The sequence below is a fragment of the Drosophila biarmipes genome, chromosome X (genome assembly GCF_025231255.1).
Source record: "Drosophila biarmipes strain raj3 chromosome X, RU_DBia_V1.1, whole genome shotgun sequence".
Classification (NCBI taxonomy): domain Eukaryota; kingdom Metazoa; phylum Arthropoda; class Insecta; order Diptera; family Drosophilidae; genus Drosophila; species Drosophila biarmipes.
This window is the reverse complement of record NC_066611.1, coordinates 19691162-19718767: the sequence shown is the minus strand read 5'-3', so window position 1 is coordinate 19718767 and position 27606 is coordinate 19691162. Positions and strand designations below refer to the sequence as shown.

General features: G+C 55.2%; 6 protein-coding genes across 7 annotated transcripts; 4 read left to right on the top strand and 2 right to left on the bottom strand.

The window, feature by feature from the left end:
* Positions 1-950: 950 nt before the first annotated feature.
* On the top strand, positions 951-6540 carry LOC108023571 (uncharacterized). The gene is made up of 12 exons (XM_017093162.3): positions 951-1132; positions 1466-1765; positions 1850-1957; positions 2021-2402; positions 2704-3621; positions 3716-4137; positions 4225-4376; positions 4431-4647; positions 4709-5059; positions 5122-5904; positions 5961-6181; positions 6240-6540. Exons 4-12 carry the CDS (start codon positions 2264-2266, stop codon positions 6388-6390), a joined length of 3354 nt encoding a protein of 1117 aa, XP_016948651.1. The 5' UTR covers positions 951-1132; positions 1466-1765; positions 1850-1957; positions 2021-2263; the 3' UTR covers positions 6391-6540.
* Positions 6405-9096, bottom strand: LOC108023572 (nuclear transcription factor Y subunit beta). 2 transcript variants are annotated; one of them, XM_017093165.3, is made up of 3 exons: positions 8907-9096; positions 7369-8767; positions 6405-7305 (listed from the first exon to the last, which is right to left on the bottom strand). In XM_017093165.3, exons 1-3 carry the CDS (start codon positions 8948-8950, stop codon positions 6880-6882), a joined length of 1869 nt encoding a protein of 622 aa, XP_016948654.1. In that variant the 5' UTR covers positions 8951-9096; the 3' UTR covers positions 6405-6879. The 2 variants fall into 2 exon arrangements, with proteins under 2 accessions (XP_016948654.1, XP_016948655.1); XM_017093166.3 differs by having other exon boundaries at positions 7369-8764.
* Positions 9097-9465: 369 nt separating this feature from the next.
* On the top strand, positions 9466-11321 carry LOC108023736 (probable dolichyl pyrophosphate Glc1Man9GlcNAc2 alpha-1,3-glucosyltransferase). The gene is made up of 4 exons (XM_017093374.3): positions 9466-9627; positions 9680-10594; positions 10653-10763; positions 10832-11321. The coding sequence occupies exons 1-4, from the start codon at positions 9560-9562 to the stop codon at positions 11277-11279; spliced, it is 1542 nt and encodes a 513-aa protein (XP_016948863.1). The 5' UTR covers positions 9466-9559; the 3' UTR covers positions 11280-11321.
* Positions 11322-11577: 256 nt separating this feature from the next.
* LOC108023737 (ataxin-1-like) lies at positions 11578-12661 on the top strand. Its single transcript, XM_017093375.3, has 3 exons — positions 11578-11778; positions 11835-12063; positions 12130-12661. Exons 1-3 carry the CDS (start codon positions 11612-11614, stop codon positions 12481-12483), a joined length of 750 nt encoding a protein of 249 aa, XP_016948864.1. The 5' UTR covers positions 11578-11611; the 3' UTR covers positions 12484-12661.
* A 254-nt stretch (positions 12662-12915) lies between these two features.
* Positions 12916-27585, top strand: LOC108023384 (serine/threonine-protein kinase Smg1). The gene is made up of 9 exons (XM_017092791.3): positions 12916-13451; positions 13517-13880; positions 13948-16228; positions 16292-19789; positions 23291-23622; positions 23691-25026; positions 25084-26061; positions 26131-26479; positions 26549-27585. The coding sequence occupies exons 1-9, from the start codon at positions 13043-13045 to the stop codon at positions 26746-26748; spliced, it is 9747 nt and encodes a 3248-aa protein (XP_016948280.1). The 5' UTR covers positions 12916-13042; the 3' UTR covers positions 26749-27585.
* Positions 19955-21881, bottom strand: LOC108023385 (histamine H2 receptor). The gene is made up of 2 exons (XM_017092792.3): positions 21347-21881; positions 19955-20626 (listed from the first exon to the last, which is right to left on the bottom strand). The coding sequence occupies exons 1-2, from the start codon at positions 21829-21831 to the stop codon at positions 19978-19980; spliced, it is 1134 nt and encodes a 377-aa protein (XP_016948281.1). The 5' UTR covers positions 21832-21881; the 3' UTR covers positions 19955-19977.
* Positions 27586-27606: the final 21 nt, after the last annotated feature.

The window sequence follows — 27606 nt, the reverse complement described above, 5'->3', positions numbered from 1 at the left end:
CACGTTCTCTTTTGAAGACATTCTTTTCGCATTTCTAATGGGTACATAAAAGGAACCCACAACTGTATTTCTGGATTCCATAACTTACGTTATAAGACTCTGATTTTGAAGTGAGATACCTCAATGAGTTCGTGTTTAAATTCTCTAACAATCTATATTTAAATATTTTAATTTAGAGAGGGTCAACATTTTAGCCCTTGCTCATGTCAGATTTTTTCGAATTTCCAATGGCTTTCAGAATGAGGACCCAAAACCGCACTTCTAGATTCCATAACTTAAGTTATAGGATTCCGATTTTGATGTGGGATACCTTTTTTTCTACATTTAAATATTTTAATTTAGGGAGGGTCAAAATTTTAGCCCATTGTCATGTCAGATTTTTACGTATTTTCCATGCCTTTCAGAATGGGCTGCACTTCCAAATTTCATAACCTTGTTAATTGGACCCCGATTTTCATGTGAAATACCTCTATGAGTTTCTCTAAAAATCTACATTGAAATATTTCAATTTCAAGAGGGTCAACATTTTAGCCCCCTCTCATGTCGGATTTTTTCCGTATTTTCAGTGGTCTTCCAGAATGGAAACCCAAAACCGCCTTTCTAATTTCCATAACTTGAGTTATAGAATCCCGGTGTGGGATACCTTTTTGAGCTTGTGGTTGAAATCTCTAACATTCTACATTTAAATATTTCAATTTCAAGAGGGTCAAAATTTTAGCCCTGAACCTTCTTCCAGAGCGGGAACCCAAAACTGCCCTTCTAAAATCCCTAACTTGAGTAGTTGAACTCCAATTTTTAAGTGGGATACCTTTCTGAGCAGTTGCATTTTCCAACATTTTACCTTAAATATTTTTAACTTAACCCATTTCCATGTTCGATTTCTGTTTCACAGTGCCATGTAGAGTGCCATGACTTCTCGTTCGATCGAGCTAAGGGGAGCCCCTGTCTATAAGGTTCACTTTCGTACGACTCTCCGAACAGTTCACACCATTTTTCATTGCTTTGTAAAATAATACAAATATTTTAGCTCTTTACACCAACACCAACTCGAAATTTAGCAAAGTAATTATTTTAACGCAAGACAATGCTGCTGGTGCAAGTTGTTTTAAAGAATGGAAAACCTCTGGAAATTGTGAGTGAGATATGTGATATATAAGTGAGATGTTTCGCCAAATCGTTTTACAATGACGGTAGCCACTACGCCCACTTCGGTAAATTCTTTCAAATAATTGCCATGACTGTCCCTTTGATACTTTCCGTACGGCTTTCATAGCAGTTCACATAGTTTTCTAATCTGCATTGTAAATCAATAAAAGTTTTTAGTCTTTTTTTTACTTTCGGTTGAATTTTCCAAAATCAGTGAAAAGAAAATTGATCTGAATTCCGCGGCAGTGGTTAAACCAAAAGCTTACAAGCACCCGGTTCGGTTTTTAACGTGCTATTTTTTACTACTTCGCTTGTACAGGAGCCAATGCTATTCGAAATGAAGAAAACTGATAATATTCTGGTGCTAAGGCAGAAGCTGGAGCCCATTCTGGCGATTCCTCTATACGAGTTGAGCATCCGCAAGTCTCACAGCAGACTTCCGGACCAGAAAGTAATGTCCGACATCTTGGGTGCGAGCGATTATAATGCAGAGCTCGCCATATACCACAAGCGCTCTTTAGTGGCCTTCGCCCGCTTCTATAAGCAGGCGTTTAAGGATGGGAAGCCCCTGGAGAAGATGTTCTGCGTTAGGACTAGGAGCCGCAGCAGCCGGCGATAGGTGAGCAACTGCCACCACACAGGTCCCTTAATGAGGGCAACCAAAACACAATATTCCCTTTGGTGAAATCCACTTATTCCCCAGGACGATCGGCTCAGGTCGCTACCTCGAGCTTAGACGTAAAGGAAGAGCCGCCCTTCTGCAGGCTACAGATGTTCTAAAATTTAGTTGTCAAAAATTTAATGTTAAAGTGTGAGTTGTTTTAACCCATTCAACATTTTAACCCATTTCATGTCCGATTCCTCGGCATTTCAGTTGGCTTTCTTAATGGGAACCCAAAAGGGGCCATGTTTAAAAATGTATCGTTAAAGCTGGAATCGAACTGCTGTGCTGTGTACTTGTCACGGGCTTGGAACGTGTTACCAAGACAACGAGCTGTCTTTCTGGCCACTGGTATCATGGGTCATCGAACAAACAAGCCAAGAAGGCTTCGCGAATTTTCCCAAAAGGCAAGTTGGAGTCGGAGCTGGAGCACGGACTGGAGGCCAGGCGGCGGATATGAAGTTCCTGCTGAAGAAATGCCTTCGCAAGAAGGCGCCGGAGATGAAGCCCGGGGCCATCCTAGACGCCGTCATCTCGCAGTCCTCGGCCACCGCCTGCAAGTGCCTGCTCTACAAGCTGGCGGATTACAAGAGAGGTAAGGATTTGGTGGCCCCGATTTAATAATTTTTACACGGGTGCCGCAGACCTTTCCTACTAGCCGTTTAATTAAGCATATCTGCCATTAAATTTCTTTGAAAGCCTCTATGAAATAACCCAAATATTACAATTATGGCATATTTTGCTAAAGATTCAGGTACACATCCCTGAATATGGGGGAAATAGTACATGGTGACCCCGAACCATTTAAAAAGTAATTTGTTTAGGTGAAAACATGTAGCTATTTATTGCATGTAGGTGTGCCGAACTCAGTACTAATAACCATCGATCCCGGCCAGGTGGCGACCTCATCGACGCCATCAACTCGGGCGGACTGATTGCGGTGGAGCAGCTGATCCGGGAGCAGTTCGGCGTATTCATGTACAACGATGGCAAGGGGCAGGTGATCAACCGCGCGGAGTTCCTGCGCTGGAAGTACCGCGACCACACCGAGGTGACCATACCCATTGAGGCGTCGCTGTCCATCCACGATCCGCTGGGCAAGTGGGAGGACCACAAGGCCTGCTGGCAGATGCAGTACCGCGGCGCCCTGGGCGAGAGTCTGCTCCATGTGCTGATCATCTGCGACTCGAAGGTGCACACAAAGCTGGCGCGGGTGCTGCTCCGCGTGTTCCCCAACCTGGCGCTGGACGTGATGGAGGGCGAGGAGTATCTGGGCGCCAGTGCCCTGCACCTGTCCATCGCCTACAGCAACAACGAGCTGGTGGCTGATCTGATCGAGGCCGGCGCGAACATCAATCAGCGGGCGATCGGCAGCTTCTTCCTGCCGCGCGATCAGCAGCGGGCTCATCCGGCCAAGAGCACCGACTACGAGGGACTGGCCTACATGGGTGAGTATCCCCTGGCCTGGGCCGCCTGCTGTGCCAACGAGAGCGTGTACAACCTGCTGGTGGACTGCGGCTCCGACCCGGATGCCCAGGACTCCTTCGGCAACATGATCCTGCACATGGTGGTGGTGTGCGACAAGCTGGACATGTTCGGCTACGCCCTGCGGCACCCCAAGACCCCGGCCAAGAACGGCATTGTCAACCAGACGGGACTCACTCCGCTCACCCTGGCCTGCAAGCTGGGACGGGAGGAGCTCTTCCGCGAGATGCTGGAGCTGTCCGCCCGCGAGTTCTGGCGGTACAGCAACATCACCTGCTCCGGATACCCCCTCAATGCGCTGGACACTCTCCTGCCGGATGGCAGGACCAGTAAGTAATGGTTTTGATTGAAAAATTATGTATTTACATAAAATTTGATATCTGCATAAAATCTAAATCCTATATCAACACCCCATCGAAACAGATTGGAATTCCGCTTTGTTCATCATCCTAAACGGAACCAAGCCGGAGCATCTGGACATGCTGGACGGCGGCATCATCCAGCGCCTCCTGGAGGAGAAGTGGAAGACCTTTGCGCAGAACCAGTTCCTCAAGCGCCTGCTCATCCTGTCCACCCATCTGCTGTGCCTGTCCGTATCCGTTTACCTGCGACCCGCCCACAATGGTGAGGCCGAGGGCGAGGACTCCGAGGTATCCGAATCGCTGACAGCCGCCCTTCAGGAGGTGGAGTCGGAGGACGGGAACGAAAACGATGGGAACAATGCCCAAACGGTGGCTAGATACTGCGCAGAGTTTGCCACCTTGGCAGGAGTTCTCAGCTACGTCATCTTCCAGCAGGGCGACGAAATCAAGAACCAGGGACTATCCGCCTTTCTCAAGCAGCTGGTGAGGGTCTAAGTAGTCTTTCCTTTATTTTTTATTATTATTTGTATAACAAGAAACTTAAACAATATTTTTTCTGTCATTTCCAAGTCCCATGCTCCAGCAAAGGCCATCTTTCTGTTCTCCAACTTGCTGATCCTGGCGTGCATTCCGTTTCGCCTGATTGGTGACACCGATACCGAAGAGGCCATCCTGATCTTTGCTGTTCCGGGCTCTTGGTTCCTGCTGATGTTTTTTGCAGGGTAAGTGGGATAATCAGTTCCCGCTCGAAGGTGCCTGAGTTCCAATCATTTTAGTGCCATTCGGCTGACCGGCCCCTTTGTGACCATGATCTACTCCATGATCACGGGCGACATGTTCACCTTTGGCATTATCTACTGCATTGTGCTGTGTGGCTTCTCGCAGGCCTTCTACTTCCTGTACAAGGGCCATCCCCAGGTGCAGTCCACCATGTTCAACACCTACACCAGCACCTGGATGGCCCTCTTCCAAACTACTTTGGGCGACTATAACGTGAGGAGGTGCCTTGACCATAGTTCCATTCTTGGTGTACAGTAGTTTTCCCCCCTTGCAGTATCCCGATCTGAACCAGACCACGTACCCCAACCTCTCCAAGACCGTGTTCATCATCTTCATGATCTTTGTGCCCATCCTGCTGCTCAACATGTTGATTGCCATGATGGGCAACACCTATGTGACCGTCATCGAGCAGTCGGAAAAGGAGTGGATGAAGCAGTGGGCCAAGATCGTGGTCACCCTGGAGCGTGCGGTGCCGCAGGCGGATGCCAAGGGCTATTTGGAGGCCTACTCCATTCCGCTGGGTCCCTCGGACGATTCGGGATTCGAGGTGCGCGGCGTGATGGTCATCAAGAGCAAGAGCAAAACGAGGGCCAAGCAGCGCAAGGGAGCCGTCTCCAACTGGAAGGTAAGAGTGAATGCAGTGCCACTTTAACCATGATAAAACGTTTTCGGACCAATCCTGGACAGCGTGTGGGCCGCGTGACTCTGACGGCGCTCAAGAAGCGCGGGATGACCGGCGAGGAGATGCGTCGCCTCATGTGGGGCCGGGCCTCCATCTCCAGTCCCGTGAAGGTCGCCAAGCAGAAGCTCAAGGATCCCTACAACCTGCACGCCGATTCGGACTTCACCAACGCCATGGACATGCTGACCTTTGCCAACGATCCGGCCTCCTCGAATGGCATTGTGCTGCGAACGGTGACAGCTACGGCTCCTGCGCCGCCAGCTCCGGATCCCTTCAGGGAGCTGATCATGATGTCGGACCAGCGACCGGAGACCCATGATCCTCACTACTTCGCCGGCTTGCAGCAGCTGGCCAACAAGGCCTTCGATTTGGTGGAGCAAACGATGAAGACGCAGCCGCAAGCACCGGTTTCCCAGCAGATGGATCCCTTGCCGGTCGCTACAGCGGGCACAGCAACTCCTGGCGCTCCCACAGCTCAAGATGTTCCTCCCGACCTAATGGCCATGCCCCTGCCCATCTCCAATTTGAGCAATCTGTTCCAGGACCCCAAGGATATTGTAGATCCCAAGAAGCTGGAGGAGTTCATGGCCATGCTGGCCGAGGTGGAGACCGAGGAGAGCGACAGCGGTGGTCCCATTCTGGGCAAGCTTTCGCTGGCCAAGCGGACGCACAATGCTTTGTCAAAGGCGGATATCCGACGGGAGCAGCCGGGATTCGAGGGTCACAGCCACGGGCAGTTCCAACCCATGTCCTCGGTGTGGGCGCCGCCTGGTGTGGATGTGGATACAGTGAGTGTGTGAAAATGTAATGAATGATTTCATGCAAGTTATACCTTCAATCTCAGGGATTCCACTTCGATGAGGCCGTGGCGGAGGAGGTGCTGACCATCGAGCAGGAAGCCGAGGTGGAGACCGAGGACGGCAATGGGGGGCAGGACAGTGAGGACATGCCCACGGCCGAGGAAGTGCACGCCACCATGAAGCAGTTCCACCTGCGCAAGTGCCAGCCAGCGCAGGACGAGGCCGCTCGTCGGGCCAAAAGTGCTCGCGTTCGTCGAAGGAACAAGTGAGTAACTTAGTGATGAAGTGCACTTCATCCTCTAAGTACTTCTCCTCCAACGCAGGGTTTCGCCGGAGCAGAGTGATGATCCAGACGAGCGCAGCCAGCGAGGACGATCGGCTTACAGCCGGAAGGCACAATCTCCGCCTGATCCCCTGGAACCGTGGAGCACCCGCGAGCTGCAGGACATCAACAAGATCCTGGCCAGAAAGTGAACACAGCGCAGCAGTTTCTGGCACATAGTCCTTGTTTGCTTATAATTGTTTGTCAGAGCTTAGCTTAGTTAGAAGTACAAATACATAATAAACCGCGGATGCCACGCGAAACGTTATGCTTTGGACCGGAGGCATCCGCGTCATACACTAGTTTTCCCATTATTCTCTCTAGGTGCTAGGTTTAAAAGTGGTGGAGGTGGCGGTGTTTGTTTTGGAGGAGGTGAAACCTGCTGCCAGGGGGCGGGAGGGTCAGCAATAAATTACAATTGAGAAATCGTTTCTACACAGATGCCTACTTCTTATACACTAGCTATATATAATCTCCTCCGATATACAATCGTATACACCTACGTAAACTATAATATTATACATTGTGCTGGATGACAGGGGGTGGCGCAATCAATGCCCGTTGCCAATGCCCGATTCCAATGCCTCCCGATGCTTCGATATGATTGCCAACTGTCCGTCCGGATCGGATTCCACCAGCTTTTACCGAAATCCGCCGGTTAGTGTGCGATCCGCGGACATGGTGGAGATCGTTTGCGCCTGCTGCTGCTGATGCTGCTGTTGCGCCGCCTGCTGCTGCGCCTGCGTCGCCGCCTGGGCACTAGTCATGGTCGAGTTGATGAAGATCGGCGTGCCGCTGGTCACCGCACTGGCGTTGCTTTGGCTGAGATTGGCATGCTGCTGCTGGACCTGCACCTGGACTTGCTGCTGTTGCTGCTGCTGCACTTGCACCTGCTGCTGCTGATGGGCCACCGTGGGTGCAGCGCCCAACTGAAGCAGCTGTTGCGCCGTCAGCAGCTGGGTGGGTATGATGACCTGTTGTTGCTGCTGTTGCTGCTGCTGTTGTTGCTGCTGCTGCTGCATTTGCAGGCGCTGCAGGAGGTGCAAGTGGTTGGCATTGATGGCGATCTGTGCGGGAAGATTGCAAAACACTGAGTAACTATCCAAAGGGGAAATGCAAGCTTTACTTACCGGCACATTAGTCAGCTCCCCCGTGGGCGTCACCACTTGCTGGAGCAGCTGAATCTGCTGTTGTTGTTGCTGGTGCTGCTGTTGCTGCTGGGCGAGATTCTGGAGCAGGGCCGTCTGCTGCTGGGCGGCCGTTTGAGGCGCTGGCGTGGCGGTCAACTGGCCGTTGGGGCCGGCGGTCAGGATCAACTGCTGGGTGGGTTGTTGCGCGGACACTATGTTGATGCCCAGGCTGTTGGGCAGATGGTTCTGGGCGGGCTGCGGCTGCTGTTGTACCTGCTGCACGAGCTGCGCCGCCTGCTGGCCGGGCAGAGCGATGAAGTACTGCAGCTGTTGGCCACCAGCTCCTTGCTGGATAATCTGGACTTGCTGTGGATGCGCCTGGTGATGTTGCTGCTGTTGTTGTTGCTGTTGCTGCTGGGCGGCATTTTGCTGCTGCTGCTGCTGTTGCTGCAGTTGCGCTGAGAAGATGTCGGAACTGACGGTGCTGAAGCCAAGCACCTCGGCGGCGTTGGCTGCACCCGTGGTGTCGAGCTTGAGGCCGCCAGCCGTGGCCGCAGGTACGGTGGATCCACTGGCTACAAAGTTGCCCGTGGCGGAAGCATTGCCAGCGACTGAGGCGGCCGCATTGCAGGTGGCTGTGTTGGACGTGGTGGCGGCACTGCTGCTCGAGCCGGCCATTCCGCTCAAACTGGAACTGCTGCCGTCCTTGCCCTTTTGCGCCGACGAAGGCTTGATCTCCTCGCGCGGCACAATGTCGATGAGGAAGTCGAACTGGTCGTAGTTGGCGATGGCCTGGGCAATGTCCGAGCGCTGCAGCGTGCGCCGCCTGCTCTCTTCGGTGTGCACCCAGGCGTGCATGGTCAGCTCCTGGATGAAGTACTCGCAGGCCTTGGCGAACAGCAGTGGCGCCTCGCCGGCAATCATCTTGGCATTCTCGTCCAGCTTCATGATCTTCTTGATGCGCGCCAGCGGAAGCACCTGGTGCTTGGCATCCACCTGCCCGATCCCGTGCACCTCGCTCACAATATTCGGCCAGAAGTTGTCGATCGTTGGCGGCGGCTTGCGCACCACCTGAGACCGGGTGGTCTTCGTGCTCTTTTCCTTGGCGGCGCTCCCGGTGGTGGCCACCGTCACACTCATGCTGGGATTCACCAGTGTGCAGGTATTGGACACCAAACTGGCCATGGGCACCGTCTGCTGTTGTTGCTGCTGCTGCTGTCCCTGTCCCGACTGCTGCTGTTGCTGGGCGGCGGAGGAGGTGGTGACCACCACCGCGTTGGGAGTCCGTCGCTGCATGGCCACCGCCGTCGCAGGATTCTGGGTCTTGGCGTACGCCTGGCCCAGCTCCATCTTGATGGGCGTCACTGTAATGGTGTTGTCGAACATCGAGGTGGCACTGCTGGGGGGTATTCAGAGGGACAATCAGTTTCCGTTTCAGCACAGGCAAAAAGGAGCGGCGCATAGCAAAAATCTCGGCTGTACCGCCTGTTTGGGGGAGGGGCGCTGGGATTTGCGCTCGGTTTGCGGACGGAACTTACCTGTTTGGCGCCTTGCTCGTGCCGCCATTGTTGGTGGCGTACATGGCCCCGGTGGCTGGAGACCTAGGCTCGGCGTTGGCGGCAACCGTGGCGCTCTGGCGACCGGCTGGAGTCCACAATAATGCTTTAAAGTCGGCTAATTCGCGAAGCAAATGCGTAATGCACCCTTGTCTTGTTCTTCTTCTGGGGTATCGATAGTATCGATATAGCACGAACATAACTCGAGCAGTGTGACCACGAGCATTACATTTTATTCTTTTAATATTCCAAGCGGTCACTCTAAAAGGAAATGTTAACCAACAGAGCAGTGCTCGTTGTCGGCGTCACTAACACGCCATCTATAACACTCCTGTTAAGTGCCAGCCCTACTCGCACGCCATCTATAACAGTCCTGTTAAGTTCCCGCCTGTTTCCGCATACGCCATCTACGGGTTTGAAATAGTAAAAAATAAGTGCGTTCTAACTACTTCCAAGCCAGATCAGGGCCAATCGATAAGTGCGTTCTGGCTACTTCCAAGCCAGATGAAGGGCAATCGATAAATGCGTTCTGGCTACTTTCAAGCTACATATAGCTAGACCAGGCCAATCGGACACCACACACCGCTGATAAGAAACGAACTCCAATCAAACCCCAATCCCCGACAGAACTGAAGATGAAGGACCTCTTCTGGCACCTGGTGGGCATAGCCACCGGCCTGAAGATCCTCCTGATTCCCGCCTAGTGAGTGTGCTGATACATTCGGCGATGAAGCCCAATAAACCAAATGCAATAGCCACTCCACAGACTTCGAGGTGCACCGCAACTGGCTGGCCATCACCCACAGTTTGCCCCTGGAGCGCTGGTATGTGGAGGCCACCAGCGAGTGGACCCTGGACTACCCGCCCTTCTTCGCCCACTTCGAGTGGCTGCTGTCGCAGGTGGCCAAGTACGTGGATCCGCGGATGCTGGAGGTGCAGAACCTCAACTACGAGTCCAAGGGCACCGTCTACTTCCAGCGACTCTCGGTGATTGCCACGGATCTGGTCTATGTGCTTGGCGTGCGCAGCTGCCTGGGCTCTTTGGGCTTGGCTCGGGACACCCAGCAGCACTTTGCCGGCTCCATGTTGCTCCTGCTCAACGTGGGACTGCTCTTCGTGGACCACATCCACTTCCAGTACAATGGCTTCCTGTTCGGCATACTGCTCCTCAGCATCGGCGCCCTCATCCGGCAGCGGTTCCTCTGGAGCGCCTTTGCCTTCGCCGTGCTGCTGAACTTCAAGCACATCTTTCTGTACATGGCTCCCGCGTTCGGGGTCTACTTGCTCCGATTCTACTGCCTGGAGCAGACCAATGTGGTGTCCACGGTGGCCGCCCTTGTCAAGCTGCTGGCCGTGGGACTCACTCCGTTCGCAGTGTCCTTCGGGCCCTTCTGGCAGCAGTTGCCGCAGGTCTTTTCCCGCCTGTTTCCATTCAAGCGCGGACTGACGCACGCCTACTGGGCGCCCAACTTCTGGGCACTCTACAACACTGCCGACAAGGTGGCCGCTGGAGTTCTGAAGGTCCAGGACGCCGGCACCTCGACCACGTCGGGTTTGGTGCAGGAAGTCAGGCACTCGGTGCTGCCGGCCATCACACCACCCGTGACATTCGCCCTGACCGCTCTCTTCATGCTGCCCATTCTGGTGAAGCTCTTCCGGAGTCCCAAGAGGTATGTCGAAGCTGTAGGGTACAATGTAAACTAGATCTAATCCCGTACCTCCTTGCAGTCAAAGTCCACTGGTCTTCCTGCGGGCCGTGGTGCTGTGCGGCTGCTCCTCCTTTGTGTTCGGCTGGCATGTCCACGAGAAGGCCATCTTAATGGTGCTCATCCCGCTTTGGTGAGTGTTCCCCCCACATTAACCCACCAACAAGAAGACCCACTAACCCAGTGCCCACCCTCTTGCAGTCTGTTGACCCTGGTCAACCGGGAGGATGCCCGATACGCCTACATCCTAGGCATTGCCGGCTACTTCTCGCTGTTCCCGTTGCTCTTCGACGCGGATCTGTACATTCCCCGGTATTCCCTGTACCTGTCCTACGTGGCCATGCTGTACGGCCAGTTGTACCGCATCTTCCCCAACTTCAGGGGCTTCCACGCGCTGGAGTGGCTCTACATGCTGGGCTTCCTGGCCATTCCGCTGTACGAGCATCTGCTCTCGTTCCTGCTGCACCTGGACAAGCGCCTGCCCTTCCTGCCGCTGCTGCTGACCTCCGTGTACTCGGCGTTGGGAGTGCTCTACTTCTTTGGGGCCTACTACCTGTACGCCCTGGGCTTCAGCTGGGGCAAGGTGGCCTCACCCGGCGCCTCCTCCTCTTCCGCGTCCGCTGTTAAAAGAAAACGAAAAACCAAATAAACGGAGCAGTAGAATGGCTTCAGCTTCGGCAGAAATCCGCAATTGGTCACGTCTTGCGTTCAGAGTAGTGGTGCCGAGCAGTCGTCAAGGCGCCTGGCGCAACAGCCAGATCGGCGCCGCCGCTGGCCGGGATTCTCTGGTCCTGGTACCCAGCTAAACAATGGCTGTTAAGCGGAATTCAGTCGTCAGGTAGCGATCGCCGGCGTCTGGGCGGCGTACCTGTTGCCACGACTAGATTATGGCCGGTTGGGCCATAAAACAGGTAACAGCCGGGCTGGCCGAGTGGGCGACATTCCTGGAAATCCCGTGGAAAACACACGCTGGCTGAATGAATGTATATCAATTGCCCGCCTTGGCGGAGAATGGCTCAGTTGACGAGTTTCCGTCCAGGCGAACAGGTCGACATGCAGATGCACATGGAGCTCTCATACGCCTACGGCTACGATCCAATCAGGAGGGCACCGCCTCCTCCTCCGCCACGGCCTCAGGTGCCCAGCAAGTAAGCAGGGATAAGGTTAATCCTGTCCAGTGTATCATCAATGGCTTCATTTGCAGTGGGTTTTCCGACGACTCTTCCGATTCCTGCTTTCGCCGTGGATCCTACATTGAGCTGGCCAGCGGGGCCCTGCGTCGTGTGGAGGACATACGCACCGAGGACTTCATCCAGTCGGCGCTGCGCAGCCAGCTCTTTGAGCTGCGGGAGGCCACGGTGGTGAGGATCGACCGCGGAGCATCCCCCAGCCACGTGACCCTCACCTTCAGCTACGACACACAGCACGACAAGGTGGGTTATTGCAATCCCCAACCCCATCTTTTTACAACCCGCATTCGTGTCCTTGGCTTTTTGCAGATGGATCTGGAGGTGCTGCCGGGTCATCCGATGTTTGTTTACGGCCAGGGCTGGGCCTCGTGCAATCCGCAGTTGTCGCTGCAGCTGTACGAGCTCAAGTGTCAGCAGCTGCAGGTGGGCGACATCTGTTTGTCGCTGGTGCCGCGCGAGCAGCCGGTGGCACCACGTCCTACTCCGCCGCCGCCACCACCGCCGTGTCCTGCTCCGGCAGTGGGATTGCCAGTTTCCATGTCTTCTCCCCCGGCCGGCGCCTATTGCGGGCCGCCGTTCAATAATCCGTACCAGGTGTACGCCCAGATGGCCAGTTTCGTGGCCGTCTACACCCAGCACATGATGCAGAAGCTCAATAATTAGATTTTAAGAACCATTTAAAGCCATATCGATTCATTGGTTTGCGCAGCAGGCGATTCGGGGATATATTTAGCGCTACCCCTGCAATACGCCACATGGTTGATGGCAATTTATGTACAATAATAATTTTGTTTTGCTTGGTTTTTTTAATAAAGTTAAAAATATCCTTTCGAAATTTGAATTGCGCGCCAAAAGTTCAGTGTCTGATAGTAGGGATGGCACTTTGGCCGATGGCAGCTGCATTCAACAGTTCCTATCGGCCGAGGCCAGTATCGTGTCACGGCAGGATATGTGGAATATCCAGAAATACTTGACAATTCTGCCCACTCGTTCAGCATCACAACCAGCTTGCTCGGCCGGAACATCCCGTACGTGGGGCAGTAGGGGATTTGACCAGGACAAGGCAACCGAACCCGGAACATCGATGGCCCGCCACAGCTGTCCCTATCGATAGTGACGTGGCCACCACTAGCTCGTTGGAACAAAAAAATTTAGTATAAACTAATCGTAGTATAACCCACTAAACTAAACAACCATTAATGCGGACATTCGGGGCAATTTGATGTCTGCGCTAGCGCCGCCAATACCCTCAATGAAGAACGCGCTCCAGCCGGACAACTATAATGGGACTGGGACCGAGGAGGAGGCGTCGTCCGCGTTCCACGCGGAGATTGATCGCGTTCTGCGGAACAACAATGGCAATCACGGTGGCAGTGTCAGCGAGGGCCTCAGCGGCAGCGGGAGTGGCATTGGCAGCGGTAGTGCCAGCGGAAGCGGTAGTGCCTCCGCCTCCGGATCCGGAGGCAGTGAGTCCATGTGGATGCCCAGCGGAAACAAGACGCACGAGACTGCGCAGGCGTTTGCCAACTCACTGCTGCTGCGGAACATGAACCATGACATGGTCAAGGGGCAGGGGCCGGGACCAGGTCAGTTGGTTAACCAGAATCACCGAAAGGTGTACCAGTGCAAGGGTGAGTTCGCTGTCTAGACCTTGACCTTGGCTCCATCAACCACTTCATACGATCCACCCACACAGCTGATCCGGCCAGCATGTCGGCCAACTGCGAGGATCTGCGCCTGTCCAAGATCATCCGCAGGCTCATCAACGAGTCCAATCCCACCGTGGCCCTGGAGCTGTGCGCCAAGCTGGACCAGGCTGTGCGCACGCCCATCAACATGGGCTACATGTCGTGCTCCTTCGTGTGGATATTGGAGAACATGCTCACCCTGTACAAGCAATGCCCGCCTGCGGTTCTGGAGGAGTGCAGCAAGACTCTGGGCCTGATTGGCTTCCTTAACCGTAAGTCGTATCCCCTGTACGAGGAGTTCATCGTGAAGAACTACAGGAGCAGCAAGCGGATGCAAAAGTACCTGATCCTGGCCCTGCGCACCACACTGAGGTGACCCCTTCCCCCTCCTCCATACGTTTGCATATTGTTTGTAACCCCCATCCCAATCCAAATGCAGCTGCGACACCAAGTGCGAGCTGCATATGTACGCCGACAAGATCATGCTGCTGCTGAAGGATTTCCTGGAGAATGCCGAAAGCGCCGACAGTTTCACTGCCGTCAGTAACACGCTGGTGCAGTTTTCGGCCAGCTACGGGGACGCCTTCGAGTGCCACTTCACCGACGTGGTGGACATCGTCATCGGCTGGCAACTGGAGACGGGTCAGCCCAGGCAGCTGAAGGCCCATTGTGCCCAAGTGTTGGAGCAGCTGACGCCGTACTTTAGCAAGCAGATTGACTTCAGCTATGGCCTGTTGGCCCAGTTCGTGGAGGACATCACCACGCTGGAGGAGGACGAGCCGACGGCCACTGCGGAGCGTGTGGGTGCCTTCGCCGGCGCCTTCAACACGCTGCTCAAATGCCTGGCCCGAATGCAGATCTTCGTTGGCATGCCGACTTGCGAGTGCATTGTCCAGATGGCCGTGGATCACCTAACCAAAATATTGCCCCATCTGGAGTTGCACGCGGATACGGATGCCTTGGTAAATATCAACGAGCTGCTCTGCATCTGTCTGCTGAACAACTTTGGCGGCCTGGATCCGAGTACTTTGGAGCAGCTACTGCTCTGGCAGCTCGAGCAGATGCTTGGCCTGAGCGAATCCCAGCGACAGAGTGTCCTGTATTTGCTGCTCTGCACCGTGAGGAGGTTGCGCGCTCGTCTTCCACCCAACCTGGTTCACTTGATCTTCCGCTCTAATCCTTATCTGGCCGAACTCAGGCGCCAGACGCCGGGAGGCAGTGCTTACCGGCTGCTATTGCGAACTTGCCAGGAGACACTGCTCATCAGGAATGTGCCCCTGTTGCAGCAGGCGTACAAATACCTCGTGGACGACATTGATACCTGCCTGCTGGATTTGATGTCGTCTTCACCCGCCACGGATGAGTCCGAGAGGAAAGCCAGCGAGGCGGGCGTGCTACTCGTCTTCCATTTGGCCGCCCTGGCTGCCCTAGCCAAGCAGACCTCTTCGATCATCGGCATGTACGCGTGCAAACCCTCGATTCTGGAGCTGCTGCTCACTAACTGCAGGGCTGACGAGATGACGCTCTGGAGCAGATACCCCGCCGCCCAACAAGCCATTCTTGGTCTGCTTGTGGTGCACTGTCAGGCGAACCACAACTTCCGCACCAACTCCAGTTTGCTACGTGATCAGGAGCTGGCGGCGGAGAACACCTCGCCTACGGCACACAGTTTCGCTAGCATCCTTCGCTTCCTGGACTGTATTTTACAACAGGCTGGCCAGCTGGCGGCCCAAAACCTGAGGATACTGCTGCAGTGGACACAGATGCTCTTGAGTGAGTGCCGCGAGAAAGCTGATCTGCTCATGGAGCAGGAGATATTTTTGGGCATTTGCCACAACATTGCGGCCAGCGCCTCAAAATGGACGCCCCTGGAAAGTGCTGCCTGCATCCAAACGGTCTTGGACTACGGGCCAGAAAGGCTTCGTCATCTGCCAGAGCTACTGATCCTGTACCGGGATACGGCACTGCAACAGCTGCAGGTGCTCTCCACGAATGGCCACGCCCCCTATGCCCAGATCTACGCGCAGCTGCCGCTGTACCTTACGCTCACCGGTGGTGAATCACCCATTTCTGGGATGACCAGTAGACGTGTTTGTGTTTGGCAGCAGAGGATGAGTCAGTGCAGCGCGGTGCGCGACACCGTCTTCCGCGATTTCTTCGAGCGGTTGCAGAAACCCGAGCAAGATTCGCTGATCCACAGCCTGCGGGAGCTCTTCGTGCGCAGCTGCCAAGTGGGTCCGCAGGATGAGCGGCACGAGAAGTTGGCACAATGCACGAAGCGCTGCCAGAGATTGGCTACCGCTTGGCTGCAGTTCGAGGCGGCCAGATACTGTGTGGATCAGCGACTGCGCACGACGCTGGGAAAGCCGCAGGAAACGTTCCTGGGATTCGAGGCCATCATCATGCGGCATGCCAGACTGCTGAGTGGCTGTGCCAAGGAGATGGAGCGATCAGCCCTGGACTCGCTGTCGTTGGAGGAGCTCCTGAGCATGCAGGGGAATCTGAGTCTCCTTCTGGGTTTCCTCGATGCGCTGGAGAAGCTCATTTACAACGCCGCCGAGGGTAGCGCCTTTGCACTGCGACCGCCGGAGAAACCAGTGGCGGCCTTCTTCCGCCTGAACAATCCCACCTGTCAGTCCTGGTTCAATCGCATCCGCATTGGCGTCGTCATCATCGCCATGCATGTGCAGCAGCCGGAACTGGTTATACGTTATGCCCAGGTGAGTTAAATCTGACGGCGATTCATGGTCATGGTAATCTAAGTTTTGTCTATCCTTTTGTAGCAAATTCTGCACACCCAGAAGGCACAAGATGCCACATACAGCCAGGCGATCGTTTACATGGCCTGGGCCTGGGTCAGCTGCCAGGAGGCGGACTCCCTGCGAGGTCTGTGCCTATGGGCTCGTACCAGAAGCAGCAAGTCCTACCAGTGGCTATTGTGTGCGGCGGATCAGGCGGCCGGGAAACGGGAATCGGCACTTGCCGGCTACAGGAGTGTCCTGGCCGAGGAGGAGCACCAGCCCGAACTGGAGCCGCACACGCGACAGTTTGTGCTGGCCCAGATGATGCAGTGCATGCAGGACATGGGTCAATGGTCGCAGCTGGTGGAGCTGAAGCAACAGCAACTGACGCGACCCGAGGACCGAGAGCTGAATCCCTTCCTGCAGCGCAGCAATGTGGAGGTGAATGCTCTGGAACGGCTGCTGGCCAGGGGAGAGGAAACGTTCTCCTCCATGGACGAGTTTGGAGGAGCCCTGCAGCAGTTGAGCCTGTGGCCGAGTAACTGGGAAGAGTCTGGATCGGTTAGTGCCCTGGGCGGACGAGCCAGCTTCTCATCCGTCCATGTGCGCCAACGTACGGAGGATATTGTGTTGCAGAAGCTGATGGAAGACCGCTGCGTGACGGATCAGGCTAGGAATCTACTTGATAACCAATGGCGGGACAGCCTGCTAAACCCCAGTTTCGATCAGCGAGCTTGCAGGGAGCTGACTCTGCTGCGACACATAGTTCAGGGCGTCAGCAGTGGTCAGGAGTTGTCCCTGCTCCTGCTTTCCTCGGAGAGATGCCAAAGTCGCTCAAATCCCATCTCCAGTGCCATTTTGATGCGCTGCCTGGCGTGGACGCAGTTGCTCCGACAGCACTGCGTGCCCGGCAGTTGGGAAACCCTCTGCTTGGACGCAGCTGCCGCAGCGCGAGAAGAGGGAAATCTTCAGCTCTCGGAAAATCTGCTGACGCAGTTCTTTGGCCAGCCCCTGGATGAGATAGTCGGACAGTTTTCCCTGGAGGAAGGAGTGCTTGCAGACAGTCCAGAGTTGCTTCGTGGCTACAGAGAGGTGGTCAAGTGCTTGCATCTCCAGCAGCAGCAACAGCAGACGCAGTGCGGCGATGTAAGCCCATCGATTGATGTGTGCGCCTCCCTCTGCCTGAATACCCAGAGGAGCAGCCACCAGCCGGCCATGGGTGCGGATCTCCTGCTCACCCTCTCCGACTGGATAGCCGCCAGGACGTGCAATGGTTTGACCACCAATCAGTCGCCTGCTCTGATCCAACTGCTGGACCAGCTGCCAGAGTGCCCGCTTACTTGTGGCTCCAGCCAGCCGCTGGCCATTCCCCAAGCGGAGCGTCTGGTGGCCCGTCTTGTGCATGCCAGCCTAAAGCAGCGTCCCAACTGCGAGGAGGCACTGATTGCCTACGGCAACTGGTGCTATCGCTGGGGCAAGAAGATCGTGGACAGCGGCTGTGTGCTTAGCCAGGCGGATGTCACGGCTCTCAGCCAGGCGCTGGACATTCCCCAGCCGCTGGACAATGATCAACTGGGCGAGCTCTTGCAGGCGCTGAGTATGGAACAGCCGCCGGCGAGCTGCGTGGAGGTGTGTCCGGTTGCGGCTCGCGCCAGGGACGACGAGGCGGCCAAGAACTGTCTGCGCCGACTCAGTCTGCTGGCGGATAAGCCGCCGGAAGTACTGGACGCCATCTTGCTGATTTGGCGGCGGGCCATAGCCAACACATATGACTACTATAAGGATGCAGCGCGCTCGTACTTCCAGTACCTCAGCTTGAAGGCGGGTTCCGGTTCCGAAAAGTCAGGCGGAGATACCGTACAGCAGCGGGAAAGGTTCTATGTGGACGACAGCAACATGGTCACGACGACGCTGCGACTGCTCCGCTTGATTGTAAAGCATGCCAGCGGGTTGCAGGAGGTTCTGGAGCAGGGACTGCACACCACGCCCATCGCCCCTTGGAAGGTGATCATTCCGCAGCTGTTTAGCCGGCTGAATCACCACGAACCGTATGTGAGAAAGAGCGTTTGCGACCTGCTCTGCCGCCTGGCCGAGAGCCGTCCCCAGCTGGTGATCTTCCCCGCAGTCGTTGGTGCCAACAGGGAGCAACAAGATGCAGCAGCGCCGCTGACGACTACACCGCCCACCACTGAGGACGCCTGCTGCTATGGCTACTTGCTGGGAGAACTCTCCAAGCAGGCACCGGAGGCGGTGCAGCACGTGCAGCTGATGGTGAAGGAGCTGCGCCGCGTGTGCTTGCTGTGGGACGAGTACTGGATCCACTCGCTGGCCCACATCTACAACACGTACGTGAGTCGGGTGAGTGCGCTGGCCACCGAGTTCCGTGCGGACGATCTTGAAGGCAAGAACAATCGCTTCAATGTCTGGCGGCCGCAACTGCTTGCGGATCTGGAGGCCCTGGCCGCGCTCACCGCTCGGCCGGCGGAGACCAGCTATGAGCGTAGTTTCAGGAAGCGTTTCGACGCACCCATACGTTCTACGGTGGAGGCATTGCGCACTTGGCGCTATCCGGAGGCATGGGACAAGCTGAAGCAACTTTATCACATCCTGCAGGCGAACATGATCAGGGGCACCGGCAGCACGCTCAAGATGCAGAGCCTCAGCCCCGTGTTGTGTGGCATTGGACGCATGCGCATCTCCATGCCTGGCCTGGATGCCCATGGGCCGGACGAGGACCAAGTGTACATTGAGAGCGTCGAGGGATCGGTGTGCGTGCTGCCCACCAAGACGAAACCCAAAAAGGTGGCTTTCTACGGCAGCAATGGCCAGCGCTACACGTTCCTGTTCAAGGGCATGGAGGACCTCCATCTGGACGAGCGCATCATGCAGTTCCTGTCCATCTCGAACGCCATCATGGCCTGCCGCAGTGACGCACCCGGCAACGGTTGCTATCGCGCCCACCACTACTCGGTGATCCCGCTGGGCCCGCAGTCCGGACTGATTAGCTGGGTGGACGGGGTCACCCCGCTCTTTGCGCTCTACAAGAAGTGGCAGCAGAGGCAGCCGCAGGCCACGGGCAAAGCCGGAGCCGGTGCTGGTGCCAATGCCACGCGACGCTTCACGGACTTGTTCTACAGCAAACTCACCCCGCTGCTGGCCAAGCACAATCTGCAGGTTAGCGATCCACGGCGCCAGTGGCCCATCTCCGCTCTGCGCCAGGTGCTCGCCGACTTGTCGCAAGAAACGCCCGGGGACCTGCTCGCCAAGGAGCTGTGGTGCCAGGCGGGCAACGCCGCCGAGTGGCGGCTATCGGTGCGTCGCTATGCCCGCTGCATGTCGGTCATGTCGATGATTGGCTATGTGATCGGTCTGGGCGATCGGCACTTGGACAACGTGCTCATCAACCTGAGCAGCGGCGATATCGTGCACATCGACTACAACGTTTGCTTCGAGAAGGGTCGCACGCTGCGCATTCCCGAGAAGGTGCCCTTCCGCCTCACCCAGAACCTCGTTCACGCCCTGGGGATCACAGGAATCGAGGTAAGATTGCCCTTATTCTTTCAGCTGATCGGGGATCTGCTTTATGCATACCATTATATGCTGTATCAGTTTCACAAAAGGGTATCCGAAATTTTAAACAAATCTCTTAGGGTAAAAAAAAAACAGTTTTAAAGATAGTGTTCATTTTAATTGCTATCAACTCAATGTGTTGCCGCCAAGTCAGGGGATCACTGCGTGGCCTTCGGCTTGATCTCCTGCTGGTAGCCCGTGGAGGAGGAGGTGGCCTCCATGCGGTGCTTGCTGTCCGCCGGCACCTGCTCCTCGCACTGCCTCGCCGTCCGGCAGCAGAGGGTCTGGGCAAAGGCCCGACGGAAGCCGGAGTTCTTCCACGAGTAGATGATCGGATTCAGGGCCGAGTTGGCAATGGCCAGCGAGAACGTCGTCTTGTAGATCATCGAGCTGCTCTGGCAGATGCTGAACAGCTGGGCAATGGCCACGCAGAAGTACGGCAGCCAGCAGAGGGTGAAGCAGCCCATGATGAAGACCACGATCTGGACACTTTTCCAGTCCGGATGGAGCAGCAGACTTCTCATGGTAGTGGCCTCGTCCGTGTTGTAGACCACCGACTGGCGCAGTCGCTGTGCCTGCTTGGAGGCCTCGCGCATGATCCGCCAGTAGACGAGCAGCATGCAGATCCAGATGATCACGAAGCCCGGCGTGATCACTCCGGCGATGTAGCCGGGGGCGAGGACTTCGTCGAACTCGCAGGCCTGCGCCTCGGGCCATCGGTTCCAGAACACGGGAATCAGGGCCACCACGGCACCCAGGCACCAGTTGGATAAGATGATGCTAAAGGCGACTCGACGAGTCATGTATCTGTGGGAGGATTGGGCGAGTGAGCAGGTGGTTAGGTGGGTTTTTCCAACAGAGAGATTGTAGATAATCAATCTCTACATATATGTGGATTGTAGACTTTTTTAGGAAGTCTCCCTTGAGATGTGAATCAACAGTCCCGTGCTCTGAACTATTAGCCAGTTTTAAAATCATCGAATCATTATCATTACACTATTTAAAACATGGGTTACTAACCTATTTAGAAGCCGTTCCAATCCATTTACTTGCGACTAGTAGACTTTGAGATAGTAATAAAAAACTCATTTTTCGCGGTTTTTCAATCGTAGTTTTCCGAAGTCAGGGCGTACAGCAAAAAGACCGACTGTTTTGGAAAGCTTGCAAAATTTTCTAACGATCTGCATCATTACTCTTTACCACATACCACCAAACATAAAATAATCGAATCATGAGACTACATATATACTTTGTAATGATAAACTCGTTGAATCATTAAATCTAACTTGATTCCTATAGGACCACTTTTAGAAGTATAATTACCCAAAGCCCTTGCCTTTACTAAGTCTATATTATCAGATATAGATATAGCCAAAAAGTATTTTTGTGATTTATAAAGCCCTTTCGATCTCTTCTTTGAAATCTGAATCTCTGCTTATCATATTCCAATCCTAAAAGCATCCAATCACTGGGTCAACTTGATTCATATAGCCTCCCTATGGATGCAGGATTACCCCGACCCCTTACCTTCTGTAGTGCAGGGCGTAGACCACGGCTATGTAGCGATCCACAGCGATGGAGATCAGGGTCAGCATGGACACGCAGCAGGCGCAGATGAGCAGGAAGAAGCGCAGCAGGCAGGGAGTGCGCATGGCGCCAATGTCGGAGCCCATGTAGAAGGCCAGGTGGTAGGGCAGGGCCAGTCCCACGCAGAAGTCGGAGACGGCCAGCGAGAGGATGAACAGGTTGGAGATGACCGATCGCAGGTGGCGGCAGGTGCGCACCGCTACAATGGTCAGGATGTTGCCGCCCAAGATGAGGGCGAACAGCAGGGCATTGATGGCCAGCCAGAGGAGGTGGCCGGCACCCAGGCTAGTTGTCTGGAGGCTCAGTGCCGCAGTCGTTGCGTTTCGCCGTTCATTTTGCCACAGGATGGTGGTACCCAGATCCAATGGGGCCGGAGAACTCCGATAATCCCAGGCGGGTGATGATGAGGTGCTGGAAAATGACATGACACACTACACGGGGGAAAACGAAGCGCACGCGACGCCAGTGGGGAACTATCTGGCAGCCGTGGGAGACGGAGCTCTGCGGTTTTTGGCCAGGACTTCGGCTCGATTCGGATTCGGATACAGATTCCAAACGGGGTTCGGCTGGAACCGTGGGCGTCGTTTGTTTACGTTTCGCTGGTGGCTCTGCGACATCGTCACCGCCAGTTAACTGATAACGCGGCCAGATCCAGCGTGAGAACCGCAATCCGTCGATAAGCCCGCCACTTTCGCCCGGCTCTGCAGGGCCGACCACCCACCTACCCACCGCCTGAACCACTCGAAGCGCCCATTGTGCTGCCCAAACCCATCCCCTGTCCCAGAGCATTTCGAGTGCCCGGACTCCCGGGCCCGATGCATGGCCAAACAGATCGCTGGGGGTTTTAGCAGATTAGCCCAACTCCGCGGACCGAAATAGAACGATAAAAAACCCTGGGGCAGCAACTCCAATACGTAGTACTCGCAGACACATCTTTGATGGGACCTTTGGGGTCGGGGACTCTTCCTTACACTAAGTGTGAGGCACGTATTGCTATATGTTCTGGTAAAATCGCCAAGGTCTTATCACCATATTACTAGTTTTATAATGCACCTAACACTTAACCATAAAATATTATCAGAAGTAGAAATGGATAGGTATAGCTTAGACCTCCCTTTTATATGCACGGGCTTTTCAAAATCCGATAGCACTTACAAGAATGAAGGCAGTACCCGCATACTTAATCGTTTCGATGGATGAAATTCATTCGATTAGATTAAAGGTATAGCTATAAGCTATAAGAAATATATATATTATATTGTCTGAAAGGAAGGGAAAGTCCAACTATATATAATATATAGAGGCAAGATGTTAAATAGGGGTTCCTCTGCTCAAAGAGCCAGTCCCTGGAGCCAGCATGATAGATCTCTGTCAGCTAACTGGCAGCAGATGACATACACTAAGTTGTAATCAATGAGCCATGCACTTTTCGCCTTTCTGACTTTGGACTCGTCGCCATGTGGGGTGTGCTGGAGAAACATCTGAGCGAGGCATGGTCGAATGGATGAATATGGGTAAATCTGAACCCTTTTCGACATAGATATATAGGCATATGTGCTTGGCAAGAGCTTATCACATGAATTACGGCCAATCTACAATTGTAAAGAGCGATTAGCTGCGCTGCCCGCGGAGGTCGTATATGTAGAACATGGTTATGGTTCGGGTTTGTTTCTGTTTCTGTTCCTGGTTTGGCATTGGGTTCCCATAAAATCAGCATTGCTAATATATCGAATCGTATATCTGTACGCCGCGGTACGCCGTACGACAGATGGAATCGGTTCCGCCGTACGTTTATGGACCCCAATGCCCCGTTTATGGGTGCGATATACATGTTTATCCATAGATACCACCGCCACTGACCATAAATCCCGTCGTCTTTTGCAGGGTTCCTTCCGGCTGGGCTGTGAGTACGTGCTGAAGGTGATGCGCAAGGAGCGCGAGACTCTGCTGACCCTGCTGGAGGCCTTCGTCTACGATCCCCTGGTGGACTGGACCATCAACGACGATGCCCAGGCCCTGCGGCGATCCCTGAACGCCAAACACCAGCAGCAGGCGGCCGCTGCAGCCGGAGGAGGAGGAGCTTATGGCCCGGGGGGCGGTGAACTCAAGTGCCACAAGAAGGACAAGGGCAAGGGAAAGCCACACGACTGGGATGCCAAGCGACAGCACTTCCTGGGAAAACTGGGCCTTCTGCAAAAGTTCTGGGCCACCAACAAGTGAGTAGCTCCATCATATCCCTAACTTCAAGGGGTGTACCTTAACTCACTTTCTCCTCATTTGCTAGAACGGACCTGATGCTGCAGCTGCAGGAGATGCAGCAGGAGGTGGGCAACCTGCAGGAGGCGCAGGCCAAGCAGCTGGTGGCCGAGCAGGAGCTGGTGGAGCTGAACCAGCGCAGTGCCCTCATCGCGGAGATCAAGTCACTGGGCACGGCGATCGAGAGCCACAGCTTCAATACGGCCTCGCTGCGACACGCGGTGCGCCGTGGTCACTCGGAGGCCCTTGCCTCGCTCAGTGCCGAGCGAATGGCGGACTTCAACCAGGTGCAGTGCCTTCTGGGCACCTATGGCCAATGCCTGCAGCCGTATCACCTGGCCGAACTCCACTCCCAGCTCGTCCAGCTGCAAATGGAGTCGGATGGCGAGAATGCCCGGGAGTTTGCTGCCCTGGCGGAGGCTCTGCAGTTGTCCGGATTCGACAGCATGCGCAGCCAGCTGGACGAGTTGCTGGGCCGGCTGGACGAGGTGGCGCTGCAGAGCTCGGAGCACCTGCAGCAGTATGCGGCGGTCATGAACTTCTTCCCGGAGCAGAGCCACCGTCAGAATCTGTTCGTTCGCTTCCACGACAGCTTTGGATCGTATATTCAGCACGGAGGCTCTGGCAGCAACAGCAGCAACTCGTCATCCAGTTCGATTATCTGCACGGCCGACGTGCTGGGCGTGGCGGATGCCTTGGAGGCCGCTTGGGTGCGGCTCAGTTGCCAGTTGCACGAGTCCTCGCAGCACTACGCCGCCAAGCAGTCGCAGGCTGTCGCCCTAGGTGCGCCCACCCCTGCTCTGCTGGCCATGATCGGCCAAAGTGGCTGCAGCCTGCTGCTGCTAAAGGACAGCCTAGTTCGCACTTTGGATCGGGCTGGCGGAGCATTCGCCGCCTACGAGCAGGTGGCGCTGGCTAGCCAGGACGAGGGACTGCTGCAGCATCAGCTGCACTTCATCCACTTGGTGCGCTCTATGTGCCAAGGCGTTTTGGCGATGGCCGATCAGGAGGATCTGCACCTAAACCAAATGGAAAGCCTGCTGTCGGCGCTGTCGCACCTGAAGCAGATCTTTGAGTACGACCTGCCAGCAAGTATATATCGCTTGCTTCTACTGCAACCCAATCTTGGGCAGCTGAGTGCCTTGTGCCATCTGAGCGCCTCCAGTCTGGGCCAGCTGTATCTGGAGGCCACGCTGGAGAAGGATCAGCAGGCGGAGGAGTTTCCAGCGGAGCGCAGATTCCTACTAACTCTTCAGCCCGCCTACGAGCAGTTCCAGATGGCCGCAAACGCGCTACGTTCGCTGGTGAGAGGCGTAAAGATGATGCTCGAGGATGTCCACGATACGCAGGCCCAGCAGTTAATGGTGGGTCTAAGCAATATGACATCTTTTTGGGCTTCACTGATATTTTTTCCCCTCCAGGATCTGGGTCTTCTTAAGTCCTGCCACTTGGAGATGGACGACGAGTGCTTCTTTGGCCTGGTCAGTGAGGCATTGGAGTCCAGCAGAACCTGTGATGTACGAGAAATGGCACGCCCTGTGGTGGCCCTCGTCCGACGCCTCCAGGCGGAGAGTTTGGCGGGTCTGCTGCCGCTCCTGGCGCGCAACTTCTACACTGCCCTCGGTCCGCAGTGCCAACCCACGGCCAATTGTGGGCTACTGGGGGATCCAGCCCAAGCGGATCACCTATGCGAGGGTCTGTTCGTCTCGCTGCAGTCGGACGGAGGCCTGCAGCAGCAGCAAGCGGAAATATCGCTGCTCAACCAGCAACTAGAGCTGCACACCCTGGCTGCCTCCGCCCAGTACTGGGCCTATTCGGAAGCACTGGGCGCCCAGTTGCGCTGCGGCAACCACATCGTCAACCGTCCGAAACTGGCCGCCGTCATAGGCGAAAGTTGGCAGGAGCTGGACCAGAATCTGGCTGCCCTTCAGCAAGTGCAAAGTAGCCTGGAAGCGCAGCTGAGCCAGCTGCAGACGCAGCGGAGTAACTGGAACCGCAATCACATAGACAACTTGTTGCGCACTGAGCAGTGCCACAACCAGCGCATGATGGCCCACGTTTCGGTGGTGCGACAATTGGCGGAGGCAGCCAGAGCCGTTTCCCGCCTGGAGCAGCATGCCGGAGCTCTCGGCGTAGAGGGACAGGCACATGTGGAGCATCTGGAACAATGGCTCGCCTCGCATGGACAATGGCAGGCGAGCAGCTCAAGGATTAGCGCCGTGGAGCAGGGCGTCGTGGAACTGCTAGATCCCGAAGGTGCCATTGATCCCTACTGGCTGGAGAACGTGCACGGTCTGCTGGAGGAGCACACCTGCAAGGTGCAGCGCGAGATTGCCGCCCTCGAGGGCGAGCAGCAGAGCAAGCATCGCTTCATTTGCACACTGCTCAAGGAGACTCTGGTGAGTGGGTGACCAGGGGTGGGAGACTTAATCATAGGTGTCTAACTTCCCACATCTTCCCGCACACAGCGCCTGCAGGAGAACATGCCGCGCTTCCATGTGCGCAGCCTGTGCTCCGAGGCCCAGGCGCAGGGCCAGGGCAAGCTGGTGCCCACGGATGTGCAGCTGCTTTGCGGCCACCTGCGCGACTGCCAGCGCCTGGTGCAGGCCCTCTTCCTTAGGCTGCAGGAGCTGCGCAAGGACCTCTGCGCCGAGCGACGCGTTCTGCAGCCGCTTGTGCTGCAAAACTGGCAACAGCAGCTGCAGCTCATCCTGGCCATGGCCAACCAGGAGGTCAACGAGTTCTTTAAGAGCATGGACGACTTCCTGCAGCATGCGGGCGAAACCGACTCCTACGAAACCTTTACACACACCAAAGGTGAGCAAAACAACCCGGAAATCCCCAACAGAAGGGTTTCTAATCTATGCAAATTGGATTCGCCCCCAGGTGGCAGCAATCTGCATGAGCAAAAGCGCAATGCGTACGGCGTGTCCGTGTGGAAGAAGATCCGCATGAAGCTGGAGGGCCGCGACCCGGACGGCAACCAGCGCAGCACTGTCGCCGAGCAGGTGGACTATGCCATTCGCGAGGCCACCAATCCGGACAACCTGGCCGTCCTCTACGAGGGCTGGACGCCGTGGGTCTAATTCTACACACTGGTCGGCCGCATTTTTGGGCTTTTGACATCACCACGCATCACAAAACTGGGAGCGGAGAGACTACATTCAACATTGGGGCCACCTTTGGACCGGATCAGGACCTCCTCCGGACCATAAACAGTCGCAGCCTGACGGCAGACGACTCCCCAAAGGCCGTGGCGGAACCGACTTGGCCGTCGCCACACCTCAACCAAGTGTAGTTGCAGTTGCTTAAAAAAAGGATAGGAAACGAAACGAAAAACAGACGCGGAGTGCAGTGGTTCGGGAACCGGCCGGGACTGGCCGACCGGAGACCGTGCCCTCTTGGATCGCATCCAGCATTCCGAGTGGACACACGGAGTGGCTGGCCGGGTGCCCCGGATCAGCAGCAGGACCTCGGCAGCAGCAGCTCACTGATGTAGCTCCCGATTAGACCCGATCCGGGGACAACGACGTTATATGGGACTCGCTATTTTCAAGGTTTCACATTCGCAATTTACGTTCTCCGGTCTCCGCCTTTTGGAATACTGTTGTGCGATTTTTTATTCGATTCGATTGTACTATATACATATATATTCATTTACGCCGTGCCGGATCTGTTTTAGTTGTACGTTAAGCCACTCTTAGTTTTTTCCCCACATAAGTGCAAAATTGTTATGTGTAAGCCGATGATTGAATTGTGTTACCAAATTATCCGTAGCCATATTAAACTATATATACACACTCCCCTATATAATCGAGACGCCCCCTATAGCCGATGCGGGGGCTTGACGTCGATCGAGAGGTCCATGTCAGCGCCCCCCTCTCGTTTTAGTTATTTCAATAAATGCAATGCTGAATACACAACATTGACCCTTTGAATTGCAA